The sequence below is a fragment of the Theropithecus gelada genome, chromosome X, assembly GCF_003255815.1.
Source record: "Theropithecus gelada isolate Dixy chromosome X, Tgel_1.0, whole genome shotgun sequence".
NCBI classification, from domain to species: Eukaryota; Metazoa; Chordata; class Mammalia; order Primates; family Cercopithecidae; genus Theropithecus; species Theropithecus gelada.
In genome coordinates, this window is record NC_037689.1 from 20,691,816 (window position 1) to 20,707,465 (window position 15,650).

The following is a 15,650-nucleotide window of genomic DNA, read 5'->3' on the forward strand; positions in this document are numbered from 1 at the left end:
GGCCCCCCTCCTAAAAAAAAAAAAAAAAAAAAAAAAAAAAAAAAAAAAGAGATTTATCTAGTTCTTGGTACTGTACGTCTGTTCTCACATAGCGCAGAGGTAGAAATGAGCACTGCTCACTTGTCATCACAGATGGGGCATTTCTGACCGACTGTGGTGCTGATCACTGGGGTCTTCTCAAGGCAACTTGGGAGTACAAAGAGATCATCTGGATCTATCCCAGATCACATTAAAAAGAGAGTTCTAAAGGTTAAAAGAAAAAATAAGAGGGATTTAAAAAGACATGCAGGCTCCCCAAATGGCCTAAAGGTATACCATGAACATGACATAATCATTACATCACAATAGTAGAGACGTACACAAAACTACCATATTAGACGTATTTGGTCCCCATTTGTATGTGTAGATTTAAAATTACATTATATTGAGGATACTGCTATACTCATAAACAATCTTTACCTGGACATACCAATGTGACATAGTCCTCACCATCAGGCCTAACTCTGAGGTTAGATGGAGGTAAATTCAGTCCTATCATAAGAGATGGACATAAACCAAAAAAAAACTTTTAGACTAATATTTGTTAGGAAGCACCTGTATATTTACCACCCTTTAACCATGCGGGTTGTTGATTTCCAAAAATCATGAATATAAAGATGGCTACAGAACAGAGCAATATATCCACTATATATTTTCTTCTAGAAACAATTACACATTTGGCAATAAATCAAAATCATAAACTTAACAGGGCATGGTAACACTTTTTAGACTACATGAAGGACACAATCATTTTCTAAACTGATTTGGACATTTTGGATTGTAACTTGGCATAAAATAGCTACATTAAAATGGGAAAATTTAAGTTATCCCTTTTGTTCATTTCTCTTTAACAATATTCTAAATTTTGAAAACATCTCATTCTTCTCAAGCATAACCATAAGAATCCTAAACCTTCCATAGTACAAGATTGTAAACTGGAAGCCAAACTCATTCTGGCTGTAACTATACAATTAGGCCAATTTTAGAGCCCAAAGGGAAAAAAAAAAAAAGTCAATACCTTTTAAATGAGAATGGACTGGTTTCCAGAGTCTATAGACAAGATTGTAAAGGCACTCTATCATTGTGGAACAGCAAATACTAAATTGAGCAGAGACTTAAATTGATACAAGTCTGGGTTTCCCCAGAATTGTTTTCTAAAAAGCCCACGAGGAGGCCAAATTCCTGTAAGTTCTACATATACATGCAATGTTAGACATACTTAAGGGGCACTGGAGGCCCTCAGGTCAGAGGAACATGAAGGTGGAACAAGCTGTAGTACTCTTAGATATTTGGCCCTAAGCATCACACCTCCTGTCCCTTTTTCCTAAGAGGAGTGCTCTAAAGTGGTGAGTCTTTTATCGTGTATATGCATCCACATAAATATTGTCTCTCAGAGCAGCTAGGCTCAATATTTCTGCTTAGCTTTGCTATTCCAAAGCTTTTTCGGAAACACCACAGTGGTTCTCAACACATTTTCTTCCAGTGCTACTCAAAAAGCAACAAGGTGCTAAAGGGTAATCAAGTGAACCATGTGATAATTAGGGATGCAATTTAAGTAATTCAAGTGTATTGTCCCAAATTTAATCAAGATGCTGCTGCTTACAACAACAAAGTACACAAACCGTGGTGGAAGTTTCTCCATATCGTATCACATCACCGTCTTAATGCTACAGGTCTGTGTTATTCATTGAACTAGCCAGTGGCTACTGAGCACTTGAAATGTGGCTAGAGCAAACTGAGATGTGCTGTAAGTGTGAAATCCACACCAGATTGCAAAGAATATGAAAAATAAAGAATACAAAACATTTCATGCATATTACTTATTTCTTTTTACTTTTTAACGTGGGTACTAGATAATTTAAAATCACTCACAAGGCTCACATACTGTTTCTATTGAACAAAACTACCATAGATTTTATTTAAAAAGAAAACAAAAAAATCAAGGGGGAAAAGCATTTGAAATATACAACATGGTTCTTGACCGTATCTATGTTACTTAGGACAGACCCAAAGACCATCCAAGGCCTCAAACAATTAAAAATTACTGGTCATTAAAAATAGCTATAAAAATGCAAAGCCACCTGTACTGCACAAACCTTAAAAGACTCCAGTGAATGGCATTCCTTTTAATGATGATGTCATCAAGTCCTCCAAAAACAAATACTTGGTAAATGTGAAATGAAAATCAAGTCAATAAATTGATAAATAACTCAGTTTTCCAAATCCACCAAGGAATGTTCAAGAGGTCAGAGGTATTAAAAACCATCAGAATACCTAGTTGACAGCTGAATATAAAATAAGGAGCTTTGACATTCAACTCCAATGCTGACCTGAGATGAAACAGAAGAATAAGGCAGACAGTGCAATCTTGCATGCAGAGATTTTTATTGTGCTATTTAAGTCAAAATCCATGACATTCATTTGAAAGCCTCTACAGATGGGTACTATACACTCTGCCCACCATGCATAGGTAAGGACTCTTTCCCTGCTCAGTAAAAGAGGACTGGAATTGTTTTCTTCTCTTTTTATTTTTAACAGAATTGCCACCATAAGTGTTCCTAAGACAAAAAAAATCATATTTGCCAAAGTCTTTCCAAAGCCACATTTATAAATAGGTCGTCACCCATAGATGTGATCCTGGAGTCATTTGCATACCTTGCTTGGGACTTACAGGACGCCCCTGGGAGTCCACTTACCAACACAGCTCCCATGCCCCACAGCAGGCATTGTGGAGGGGGGTATAAAAAGAGTACTTGGCATTAATGCCAATGGACTCCTATTTCTGGACATTGCCCAGGAGAAGACAATACGATCTAGAACTCTGCATCTGAAAAGCCTGTTCTAGACAGCAGGGAAGTACACCTTCATCCAAGGGCGTTCAGAGAGACAGCCCAGTGCAAGCCACTTCAAGTTAGGCTGACTTGCTTCCCATATTCAAGTCCAGAGGGCTCTCAGCAGGTGATCTGAAAGAAAGAGCTATAGAGTCCTACTGTGGCCACCAGAGGACTTAGCAAGGGCTGGGTGGAGGGCACTGCCCTCTAGAGGAGGCATGCATTATTACCAGTTTAGGGTCTGTACTCTGTGCCATCGTATGTCAGATACATATGTATCTGGTGCCATCCCCTCACAAGGGGCAAAAACCACTCAGTCAAACTGAGTATACTTTCAAAAAGTATACTAGAGATAAAATAATTTTTAAGAGACTTTTTTTTAAACCATAGGATTTGAGTCACTTTAGCTTTGGCAGGGGTTTGAGACAACTATGCAGACTTTACATGGTAATCTGGCCCCAACATTCCTCATTGTGGCTCTCATGATCTTGACTGGGCTTACTCACATGCCTGGGGACTAGCTACCCGGTAGCCTATCTATGCTGAAAAAGGGTGTTGGACTAGTACACACATTCACACCTACCTCCATATTTTAAGTTTATCGTTTACAAAATGCTTTCGAAAGTATTACCTCACTAACCTAACAGTCTGAAAAGTGTTAGCATCTCCATTTACATATGCAGAAACTAAGGCCAAGAGGGTAAGTGGATCAGTTTCCTCTGAGGGGGCTCTGAGTGCCCACTGCCAATCCATCAGATGCCTACTGGAACCTAATGCTTCTGCCAGCCAACCACCACACCGGCTTAACTTACAAGTCATCCTTGCTCATCCCTCAACGTAAATTCTTCCAGCCATAGTCTCTTCAATTTTTCTCTATCTATTTTCCCGATGTGTGATAAATTGCAAAAAATGCCCCACTTCCCCACCCCTTCTTACATCCCTACCCTTTGCTATATAATTTTGTGACTTTGAAACTTAGCTATGTGACTTTCTTGGACAAATTAGATGTTAGCAAAAGTGACCTGACCCAAGCAGAAGACTGAAGAGCACTTAAGCAATTCTGCTTGCTTTCATTCTTGTCTCTGTCTTTACTATGATAAGGCCACATCCAGGCTAGTCCATTGGTCCCAGAAGAAAGATGAGATACACACAAAGCAGAGCCAAGTTACCCCAGCCAAAGCCAGTATCGATTAGCTGACAGCTAGGTAACCCCTAGACATGTATGTAAGTTCAACCAAGACCATTAGAGACACCTAGCCCCCCCCCCCAACCCAATCTGACTCCAGAAACATGCACAATAAACTTATTATTGAATGCTCTCAAGGATTTATGGTTTCTGTGCAGCATTAATGTGGCAAGGGACAACCGGTACTCACTGCAACACCCTACACACCTACCCAAAGTCTTCCCATTGTTACTCAGTTCTTTCGTTGAAAAATAAACTCCTCTCTTCTGAATGTGCCTTTCACTTCCCAGTCCTCTCTGAAACCCAGATCTCCTCTGAGGGTACTGTGTCTTCTGTGGCCCTTTCTCCTACACCCAACACATTCATTGCCAGGAGGCAGGGTTAACATCTTTCTCATGCCCCAGTGCAACTTCCAGATCACTGCCTTTTCACTCTCGAATAGTCATCCTGCTCTCCTGATGCTCAGACCATCTGGCTATACCATATACCATACTCTGTCACTTCCTATTAATGTCAAGTACCAATCTCTTTATATTTTTAAAGATTGACAGCTGGTTGATGGTTATACTGTATTCCATGCCCTATTATCCAGGGTGACTTCTTGCCCTTAGCATCTCAGTCCTGAAGTATTCCCAATGGCAATGATCTTCACCTTCATTCCATGTCTGCCACCTACTCCCATAGCCAGAACATAAAATTTGTCAGAACCTGAAAGTACTTCCAGAATAGTATATCTAAAATCCCACTCTTTGACCATAGCCCTCTCATTTTTCCAGCTGTCACCTCTTTAGTGCCACTATATTTATTTTTCAATCATTTATTCAAAGCTTGCCCTGTCCCAGGCACAATGCCAAGCACTGAAGAAATAGCAGGGAACAAGAAACAGTCTTTGCAGTGACAAATTCACATGATTCCCATCCTCAATAGATTCCTGGCATTGTCTGTAATTTTCTCCTTTGGATCTCTTTTCCATTCTCCATAAGATAATGTTTTTCAAAACACTATCTCCTTAAACTACTTACTTGGTCCCACGAAGTTCCCACAGCTGACTTATGTCTTATACATCACAAAGAAAATTGAAGCTATCAGAAAGAAAATTGCCTCATACCTCTAAAATTTTCATGTATACACACTTGTTTCATCTTCCTTCCCAATTCTCAAAATCAAAGATGTATCTTGTTCAAAACTAATGCTTTCACCTGTGCTCTGGATCACATCTCCTGGCATCTCTATTGTTTTCCCCTCTCCATTGGGTCATTAATACACAGTATTTATCTTCAGGTAGGGCTAGCTGCTCAAACAGATAAACCCTCAAGTCTCTCCCTTAACATATTCTTCTTGTTCACATAGAATTACACTGTGAGTATTTGGAAGGGAGCCATCCAAAGATGGTCCTCAGTTGTAGCCAACAGATGGGGAAAGAATGGAAGATCACCCAGGGAGGCAACGCTTGGAGGTGGCATACGTTACTTCACGTTACTTCTGCTTTCCTTATCAACTAGAACCCAGCCACCTGACCACACCTAACTCTGAGGGAGGCTGAGAAAGGTAGTCTAGCTGTGTGCCTAGGAAGAAGATGGAATGGGGTTTGGTGAATCCTACTAGACTTTGCCTCAGTAGTTAAGAAAAGGAGTTTTAAAGTCAGAAAGACCAGGGTTCAAATCTCAGGCCTGCAATTACTGGGTGGGTGGTGGTGAGCTGATCTTAGGATTTAGACAGATTAAGGGAGACAATAATAAGAACCTCCTAAGCTCAACAGGGTGGGAAATGTATCTGCTCCATGCCTTGGTAACTGGCTAGATACATATTGCTAGTGCTCAAGAGTCAGAAAAAGTATACTGTTCACAGGCAAGCAGAACTATTTTTCATCTTTATATCTTCCATAAACAAGTAAAAGATATGGAAAATTCCAAAGGTGTCTGGTCTCTTCCAGAAAACAAAAAAGTAGGACAGACCTCTGCAAACTGCTTTCAAGAATTCACTGTAGAAACTCTCAAACCTTAGTTGTATATTAAAAATCATCTGGGGAGCTTTAAAAAATCCTGTTTCCTGGGTCACACCCCAAACCAATTAAATTAGATTATCTGGGGGTGAAACCCAGGCATGAATATTCCTTAAACCCCAGGTGATACCAATGTACTGTCAAGGTTGAGAACTACCACCTTAGAGGATTGAACGTTCAATATTGTATTTTTGCTTTCTAATTCAAGGGAGCAAGATACAGAGAGATTAAATACACTACTTATAATTGGGCAAGACAATTCTGCCTTGATTATTTGTTTCTTCTTGACTTAAACCTTTAGGCTCTAGTTACTATTTCTAGGCAATGTTTCTTAGCTCAGAGAACATTAATAACTAAAACCTATTTCTTCAGTGACCCGTAAGGTTACTGAGCACAACTAACCTTACTTAGAGAAGTCAACATTCATTAGTCAAAAAACAGAGAAGTCTCTCAACTGTTAACATAAATAATTTAACAACCTAAAAATAAATACAATAATTGTCCTTCCATAGTACCTTTCATCACGAACCTGGTTTTCAGGGTCTCAACAGACGTGTGTGGTCAGAACCAATCTGGCAGCAACATTTCCTCCAGCCGGTAGGCATAATACAGCTTTACAGTGTGAAGCTTTAAATAACAACATTTTGATGGCTGATGGGGCGGGGGGTCATAGCTTACTAGGTAGATAACAGAAATGCTGAAAGGCAAATTATGTCTAATATATTATTTGGTTGTGCCTCTTTCCTGGAGCCAGCCTAGCTATCCATCTTTATAAATGACTACACTGTATGGCTCTGAAACAAATGAAAACAAAACAAAACAAAAAACACTCAAAAGTTCTCAGAGTTATTTGCCAAGATAATAAGAATCCATGCATCCCAAGTGTGACCTTCGATCTGTTTCCTCATCCTTAAAATAAGCACAGTGGATGAAAATGTGGGTTGTGTTTCAGTTCTAACACTGAGATACACTTATTTCTCCTCCTTGTGACTCTACCAAAGGCACTGGGGAGTGTGGGAGGGTCCATGGAGAAGTATCTAGAGCATAATTTAGGAAATAAAAAAGTGGGGGCTTCAGGAAGGGTGCAGCTGTGGGCAGAACTGGTTTTTGTTTTGTTTCAAGGAAAGAAAAATCTGTTCAGTTTGAGGGCATATTGAGTTTGGGATATCAATATAGAGATGGCCATGGAAAATGAGTCCAGATTTCAGGAGAAAGTCAGAGTTTTCAGGATTGAGCTATTAGGTTGGTGCGAAAGTTAGTGAGGTTCTTGCCGTTACTTTAATGTCATGAGATGGCATGAGGTCACCAAACGAGTATAGAGGAAAGAGCCACAGACTGAGACCTGGAACCCACCCTGCATTAAGGGACTAGGGAGAGAGTAAGAACTAGTAAAGGAGGCTGAGAAAGAGCAACCAGTGAGATAGAAGGATAGCCAAGAGAAGGAGGTGCTTTGGAAGCCAGGTGGAGAGAAACTCCCAGAACGCACAGTGAGCTTTCAACTTCTCAGTGATTGAAGTTGAATCCTCTTCATGATTATTGGGAGCAATGGAAGCTGAGTTCCAGGAAGGTCTTTGATCGTACTACATGGCATTAGCTTCAGTGCTTGCCCTGTCATTCAAAAAGAAAGCCAAATTTCTCAGAAACCAAAGGGTCTGCTAGTAATGCTTACAAATAGGAGTAAATAAAACTGACAATGATCACACTTCAGTGTTAACAAAGTGCTGCCTCACATGGGCTCTCCTCGGATCTCCACAACTTCCCTGTGAGATGAGAAGGGTTAGCTTCAACTGTACAAAACAACAAACTAAAAATCAATCAAGATTTAAGACCAACCATCTAGATTGTAGAAAAGCCATAGAACTTAGGTCTTCTGACCTCAAATCTTCGGTTCCATCTTCCATACCATATTACTTGTTATGTAAATGAGGAGAAACCCAGCTTCTTATTCTCTTCAGTGAGCAAGGCTATCCCAAACAAAGAGAAATATGCACACAACTAATATTTGCATATTATTTTGCAGATCACGCTAGCATGTGATCAACATCAGAAAAATAGGGGAAAGAACCAAGTCTGAACTAAACAAGTTATAGAAACCAAGATTAAAGACAGGCATGAGAACTAGCACTGCTTTTCTTTGCCTCACCATGGGCTTACTTTACATTCTACTGAAGGTAAATTGCCAACATGGCACTCAATCCCTCCACCTTCCCAAGTAGGACCCAATTCTGAACTAATGCAAGATATGGCATACCAGTCAGAATCCTAACTAAAGTTACAGCTTCTTTTTTTCTTTTTCTTTAAAGACAGGGTCTCACTCTGTGGCCCAACCTTGAGTGCAGTGGTGCAATCACAGCTTACTGCAGCTCAGAACTCCTGGGCTCAAGCAATCCTCCCAACTCACCCAACCAAGTAACTGGGATTGCAGGCACATGCTGCCATGCCCTGCTACTTTTAAAAAGCTTTTATAGAGACAGGGGTCTCACTGTGTTGCCCAGACTGTCTCAAATTCCTGACTTCAAGCTACCTTCCTGCCTTGGCCTCCCAAAGGCATGAGCCACTGCACATGGCCCAAAGTTACAGCTTCTTATTTAGAGCCAAGGATATTCAGTTATTCTGAGCCTTTCAGTCCCAGTCAAATCAAAGAAAGCATAGATCCTAGAACTAAGCATGAAACATTTCAAGTTATTTTAACTAACTAACTTCAGGACCAATCACAAATATACTGTGGGGTCTGGCCAAGGCGTGGCAACTTGAAATTTTTCTGACTCACTTCAGGGATCCAGAAGCAGAGTACTACATTAAATCAGTAGTTTTTGCCTTTATAAATTAGTTTAGATATTTGTGGATTATTAGTCATAAAAAGTCAAATGGTAGATTGTAAATGCAAAAGTTACTTACATACAGCATACCCTGGATTAAAATTCTGCATCTGCATCTGTTTCTGAAGTCAGCCTCACTAGAGAAAGGAATTATAGTACATCAGCAAAACTAAGTGGGACAGGTCACCACAATCACATCAGTTTGGATGCTATGTTTCTGAAATGCAAGTGATAGCAATTATTCCCTCTTTCTGATCAGGAAGCCAGTGCATTTTTATTTATTTATTTCTGAAAGATCACAAATGAATGTAATACAAAATTTAAAAGATACAAAGGGATATATGGTAAAAAAAAAAAAAAAATCTTCTTAGGGAAAAGAATGGGAAAATATGCTTAAATTAGGAAAATCTGAATAGCTTCATTTTTGGTTTGGAGCACATACTTCCTTATTTTTCTTTATTTCACTTCCAAATGTAAGTTTATAAAACTTCTGTATTTATTACTATCTGCAACCCCAAAATAAGATGATTTGTACAATACAGGAGAGCCCTTAATCATAAAAATTCATTCTTAAGTTATATACAATTTTACAGTTTTGTCAGAGTATGCTCTGTGTTGGCAACCCATGAACACAAAACCGAGAATGTCAATACTGTGGATGTCACAGAGCTGCTCAGATTTTCAATCTAATTTAGGAATGAAGGGTTATGAATCTAAAAGGACAATATGTCCTGCCTGCTAAACAAGCTCCTATCCTCCATACAACTATCAGCCCCCTTAAGGCTTCTGTGATTAAAATAAGCAGCAAAGCATCATTTAGAGACAATGCAAAGGCCTTTCCTGTAGCTCTTGAGAGAGACTCAAGACTGAGCCATGCCTTAGCTAATAAACACTGATAACCTATGCCATTTCAGGTGCCATTTGGAGTCTAAACAAGGTGAGAGCATGAACAATATCACCTGCAAAGAACACTTACTGTGCTCTTTTAAGCAGCACCAAGTACTCAAAGAAGAGTGAATGCAACAAGGGCAGCATCCCAAATTCCATAGCAGGGCAGACTCCGATGCTATGGGGGCCCCGGTGTGAGTGGGGCCCAAACAGCTGGCGTGGCTGCTGCCTCCCAGTCAAGCAGGAGGCCTGAGATATCCCAGGGGCAGCAGTGGCCACCACCTGAACACTCTTATCACTTAGGCTCTTGAGGCTAGCAAAAATAGTACATTTCTTGGCTGTCTGAGATTTTTCAGTGCATGGTAACTTGCCATTTCCAGCAAAATTGGCAGGTCCTAAGATATAATCTCAGGACAAAGACAAGATAGGGACAAAATCCTTAGCAAGACACAGGTGCCAAAGTGCAATGTCTTCAAAGACACAGCTTCACCGCTAAGAAGAAAAGCCATCCAGCTTCCACTATAACACAACTACTTTGTTCCACAGTCTGTGCCACCCAGATGCCTCCCCACCACCCACAGAGAGACCACCAACTCCCAATCCTATACAGCCAGGATCTGTGCCCATTGTCCAATGAAGCCCCGAAACCTAACACAGCATCTCACAGAGAATCAGATGAAGGAAAATGTCTGCCCTGTAAACTGCTGAACTCACTGAGCAAAGGAATTAACATGAAGACTCTCCTAGCTAGTATGAAATGGTACCACTCTCAAGGTAGCTCAGCGACTAGCTGAGAAGCCAGATGGTTTGAGTAAAAGATTTGTGGGGGAATGAACCCTCCTTACTCTCCCACTCTCTCTCAGACACAAAAGTTCCCGCTGGAAAGCAAATCAGAGGGGAAATTATGCCGCATGCACCCTGACTTGACAGTAACTTCCAACTACACGCTATCAAGAACACCCACCCAACCATCTGTCTGTCTGTGATCCCTTTGCTTATTCACACAGAGAAAAAGCCCAATAAAAAGGAAGTCATCTGGCTGACAGTCTGGGGGCTTTCTGAACTTCCCCATCCTCCGGAAATGCACAAGCCAGGTCTGCTGTTCTATCCAGAGAGGAACAGCATTTGATGGAGATGAATAGTGGCTGACAGTAAAAGATCAGTAAGAAAGTAAATGTATAATGGATTGTGAACTTAACGAGTTCTGACTTCCCTAACATGCTCACTGAAGTCTCTGTATTCCTGATGATTTAGAATTCAAGCTTCCTGTTCTAGTCTGTACCACCCTATGGTCCTTCCCAGTGATGGCCTGATTCCCTCCATCTTCCTTCCTCCACCTTCCTGAGGTTCACTGCACCAACAACTTCCAAGGTTCATTCTTCCTCCATTACAAACACCTTCCTTAATCTGCCCAAAATATTTTTAAATCGTTGTATGGCTTAAGTCTCCATCATTTTGTCCTTCTGACATGAACAGACAAATAGTAAAAATGTAAAATGAGGCTGTTTTTCCCATTAGTCAATCTTTCCCTGTCCCTTCCAATCCCCACAACAAAGAAAACTATCACCCATCTGATCAAATGGATGGGTAAGCCTCACAAGATGAGGGCTGATTTCCCTAAATCAGAAGAGAGGCTCAGAGCAGAAGGAGTATTCTAAATAAAGAGAACAGCATACAAATAATGAACCAGTGTTGCTCAAAGTGTGGCATGAAGTCTTCCTGCTTGACCAAAGCTTTGGGAGTCTGTTCAAAATGCAGATTTCTGAGTACAACATGAGACCTACCGAACCAGTCTTTCCAGGGTGCATAAAATGCAAAACTCTGTGTTGCCTGTAGAGCACATCCCTCTAGGTTATCAGGTTCTAAGCTCTCACTGCTTTTGAGGTATTTTGCAACTTCGTAAGTTGTAGGCAACTGGAAGATACTAAAAACTCTGTCATTGTCTGGTTTTGCCTGACTTCCCTCCCCATTTAGGGGAAAAAACTAGTTTTGCTTCCATTTGCAATTCTATTCCTTTACTCAACATAAATTTGTGCTTTTTGACTTTTTCCCTTTGAACTGCTTATAACTTCTGCCAGGTTCCCTCACGTGAGTAAAATGAAATCTTTAAAACATGTTCATCCTTATCTGTATGAAAGTAATGATTTTGCCTTTTCTGAATATTATCTTTTAACAGAGGTAGGCCCAGGAATCTCTATTTGCAAAAGATGATTCTTCAGCACAGGAAAGTGGGAAAATCAGCACTCTCTGGCCGAATGCAACCAGCCAGGCTCTTTGTAGATCAAGTTTTCTTGGAATACAGCCACGGACACTGTGGCTGCTTTCGAGCCGCAGTGGAGTAGTTGTGACAGAGACCCTGTGCCCTGCAAAACCTAAAATACTATCTTGTCCTTTAAAGACAAATTCTGCCAACCCCTGCTTTACTGGAATAGCTTTCAAAGTTGATATTTATCAAGGAAATCTTTTAGTCACTGCAAGGCAATTGTGGATAAGCTGGCCATGCCACGGAAAGCTCAATGGAAATACTGACGCTGAGTATGGTACCAGCACTCAAAGGTGAGAGGAGGTTCACAGGGGCTCAGGGAAATTGCAAAGTGGCTCTGAGGAAAAATATATTTTGTATAGCAAGAGTAGCCCACCTCAGTAAGCTATGGAAAGTGCTTCATACATTCATTCAGCAAGCACTTATGGAGAATCTACCGCCACCTATAGCAGGCAATGGGTACTCCATAGATCAAGCTTGTCCAGCCCACCTTATCTTGTGGTTGTTCTGTTTTGTTTTTAGGCTTTTGGCAGCCTGAAGCCATGGTTTTTAAGTTTTTGTCTTTAGTGATGAGTGGAAAAGAGGGATGAGGAAGGGGCTTTGCTGGCCAACCAGAAACAAAAACTAAGAATCCATGACTGTATTCTTGCCCTTGGACACCCCTGTCGTAGATGAATGAGGCAGGAACTCTGCCCTGCAGATGACCACGATTCAGATCATCATTATCAGCCACCCCTGTGTAGTGGATAAGGTATAGCCGTTGAGAGAGAGGCTCTGGAGACAGTCTTTGTGGGTTTAAAGCCCAGCTCCACCACTTATTAGCTGTATAACCTTGGGCACACTCTCTGTGCCTCAGTTTTCTCATCTGTAAAGTGGAGATATTAATATAGTACCTACCTTAGAGAGTTGTTGTGAGGCTTTGGTGAGTTAATACACGTAAAACTCTTAGAACAGAAGCTAACAAGTACTAAACGCTGTCAATTAAGGCTATGACTATAATCAGAACCTGCAATTACACGCCACTTGCTGCAGTAGGTCTCTAATGTACGTTCCCTCTAAACCTTATAAGAGCTACGCAAGCTGCAAATTATCCCCATTTAATGATGCAGAAACAGGCCCAGAGAGGTCAATGACTTTTCCAAGAATGCAAGTAGAGATAGGATTGAAACCTAGATCTGACTCTGAAGTCCAGTTTTCTTTCCAGTCATTTTCCCTTGTGCAAGGTTGTGTAGAGTAATGGTGACCTCAAAATCATAGGTCTGCCTTCACGAGGTCTTCTACATTTCTCATGGGATTCAAAATCTGGCTTTGGAATAGCAGATTTTTCTACTGTGAGACACCTAAATATTTCTCTTTAGGCAAGAAAGGAAGAAATGATATCCTTATGATGAAAAAGTGTTAAAAATAAAATATTTTAACACTTTAAGCATTTTATTTCTCTCAAAATACTCATGGGATATGTTACTCATCATTTTCTTCTCTAGGTAAAAGGTCTAGTTAAATTTGAAAACCAATATAGTAATGCAGTGTATGGAGTGTCCTTATAATGTTCTTTTAAAAAAAAAAATCTTGAGAGGACATTAAAAGGCCCCTAATGTGCATTTTAAAGGAGCTGAAAGTGGTCCAGTGCTCTTTCAATCCCTTTAAATGAAAAGGGTTCTCTCTGTAGAAACTTAAAATAATTTGACTTGAGACACTGTATGAAAATGGAACCCCAGCTCATTTCAGGTTTCATAGGCAGAGGCAGGCTGATATTACTTTGCATTGGGGAAAAAAAGCTTGTTTTCAGCTATGTGTAAGTATTTTATATTACATTCTTGTAGGAGAAGCTATAGTTACAGAAAAGAATATAAACAGAATCTTGTACTTAACTAAGCAACCATGCTTAGAAAGCTCACTGAAGCTGAAACATGTTATAAAAATAACACCCCTCAACACTCGAGAGGAAAAAAGATTTCATTGTTTAGCAATATTTCTAATACTCTAATATTCAAATCCACCCAGCCCATACTTAAGGCTATAGGCAATTCTTTAATGCTGAAAACAAAGTTTTTGATACATAATTTGGTCTGAACAATTTGGTTTGACAAAGGTTTACAAAAAAAAAAAGAATAATTAAATCTGTAAAGACTCTACAGCTCCCATTGATGGCTGGGCTGTATCCATTTTGCAAATCAATGGCTTCATACTGTTGCAAAAAAAGCAAAGCTCTCAATAGGGAAATGTGATGCTGGTGCTCATGACACTGAATGGGTAATGAGTTACCTAGCCTTGTGGCCATATAGAAAATAAGTCCTTCATTACTGCACAATATCACCCATAAGACACACATTCTACTGGGTGGGCCAGAAAACCATGCATTCTTTGTTCTCCAGATAGACGGCACAACGGTGCCCATGAATGACCTTCAGCCACACACCAAGCTAGCAGGGAGGCGAGAGTCCCTGCAGCTGGGGAAAGCAGGTGCTTCTCATGCTTTGTGGGTGCCCCATTCACTTTGTAAAAGCCCAATCAAGGTTACACAACTCAAAACATGTCAGAATAGTTTTCTCCTTCAAAGTCCAGTTAACCCATAGAGATCTTAATAGGATTCACAGGCATTATTTCAACTCAGCCCCTGGTGTACGGGAAGAACTGGACTGGGTAAAAACTTTCACAGGGTTTCAAAACCCAAATCTTGGACTGCATTCAGATCCCAGCACTGCCACTTTTTAGCAGTGACCTTGGATGCACTGCTTAATCTGAGTTTCAACTTGTCTTTTGTAAACTAAGGATAATATCCATTCCTACTTGCATCTCTACACATGAAAAGAACTCAACAACAGTACCTGGCACAAAGGTGTTCCATAAATGCTCAGAAGCCTTGGGCTTCGAATAGTCAAAAACGTACCGGATTCAATAATGTAAAAAAGAAACAACAGTTCTGCCTTTCAGGTTAAGTCAGTGGAAATACATACATCTAATCTCACTCTCTTGAAACACCATAAAAACCACATAAAGGGATTGTTTTTTAAAAGACAAACTCAGGAAAACAGGAGATGGGACAATAGGAACAACATTTTGGAAGCTCCAAAGCAGACAGATGAGTGGTAACCAACTCAGCAGGCAAGGGAAAAAGATAAAAACAAAACAAAAAAACCTCAAACTAGCAGTGAGCAAAGCTGAAAATGGGCACAAGGCTTCTCTGGAACTGGGGGACAAGGGGGTCTCAAACGTGCAGAGGCTGGAAAGGAAGGCATCTGAGAAACTGTTACGTCTAGCTCTCCTTTCCATTCCACAGAGGGACTGCACTTTCCCCAGCCAGGAAAATATCCAGAGGATTATTTCCTAAAAAGGGTAAAACATAGGGTACCTTTCCTGGGAGGCATAGTCAGGTCATGAGTATTCTAATGAAAATAGGGTCATTAAGTGACCAGATACACGCTGAACCCTGAATGCAGAGAGACTACCCTCAAGTCTTCTTTCCCCAAGAAGCTCCCACACTAAACACTAGACCTACCCTTCCTGCAGGAGACTTGAAGGCTTCTCTAGGGCATCTAATGACCCAAGGTGAAAGACCTAAAGATATTGTCATAGGCATTTCCCAACAAATGCCCAACCCAGGTCACTCTATAGTGAAAAA

General features: G+C 40.5%; 1 protein-coding gene across 4 annotated transcripts in view; it reads right to left on the minus strand.

Moving 5' to 3' along the window:
* Positions 1 to 15,650, minus strand: part of TSPAN7 (tetraspanin 7) — a 117,235-nt gene that overhangs the window by 53,497 nt on the left and 48,088 nt on the right. Inside the window, exon 2 of one of the 4 annotated variants that reach the window (XM_025371955.1) lies at positions 7,892 to 8,022. The exons of the other annotated variants lie outside the window; for them this stretch is intronic. Within the exon in view, the coding sequence (XP_025227740.1) occupies positions 7,892 to 7,894 (3 nt within the window). The 5' untranslated portion in view covers positions 7,895 to 8,022. The remainder of the gene's footprint in view (positions 1 to 7,891; positions 8,023 to 15,650) is intronic. 4 annotated transcript variants of the gene reach the window in all.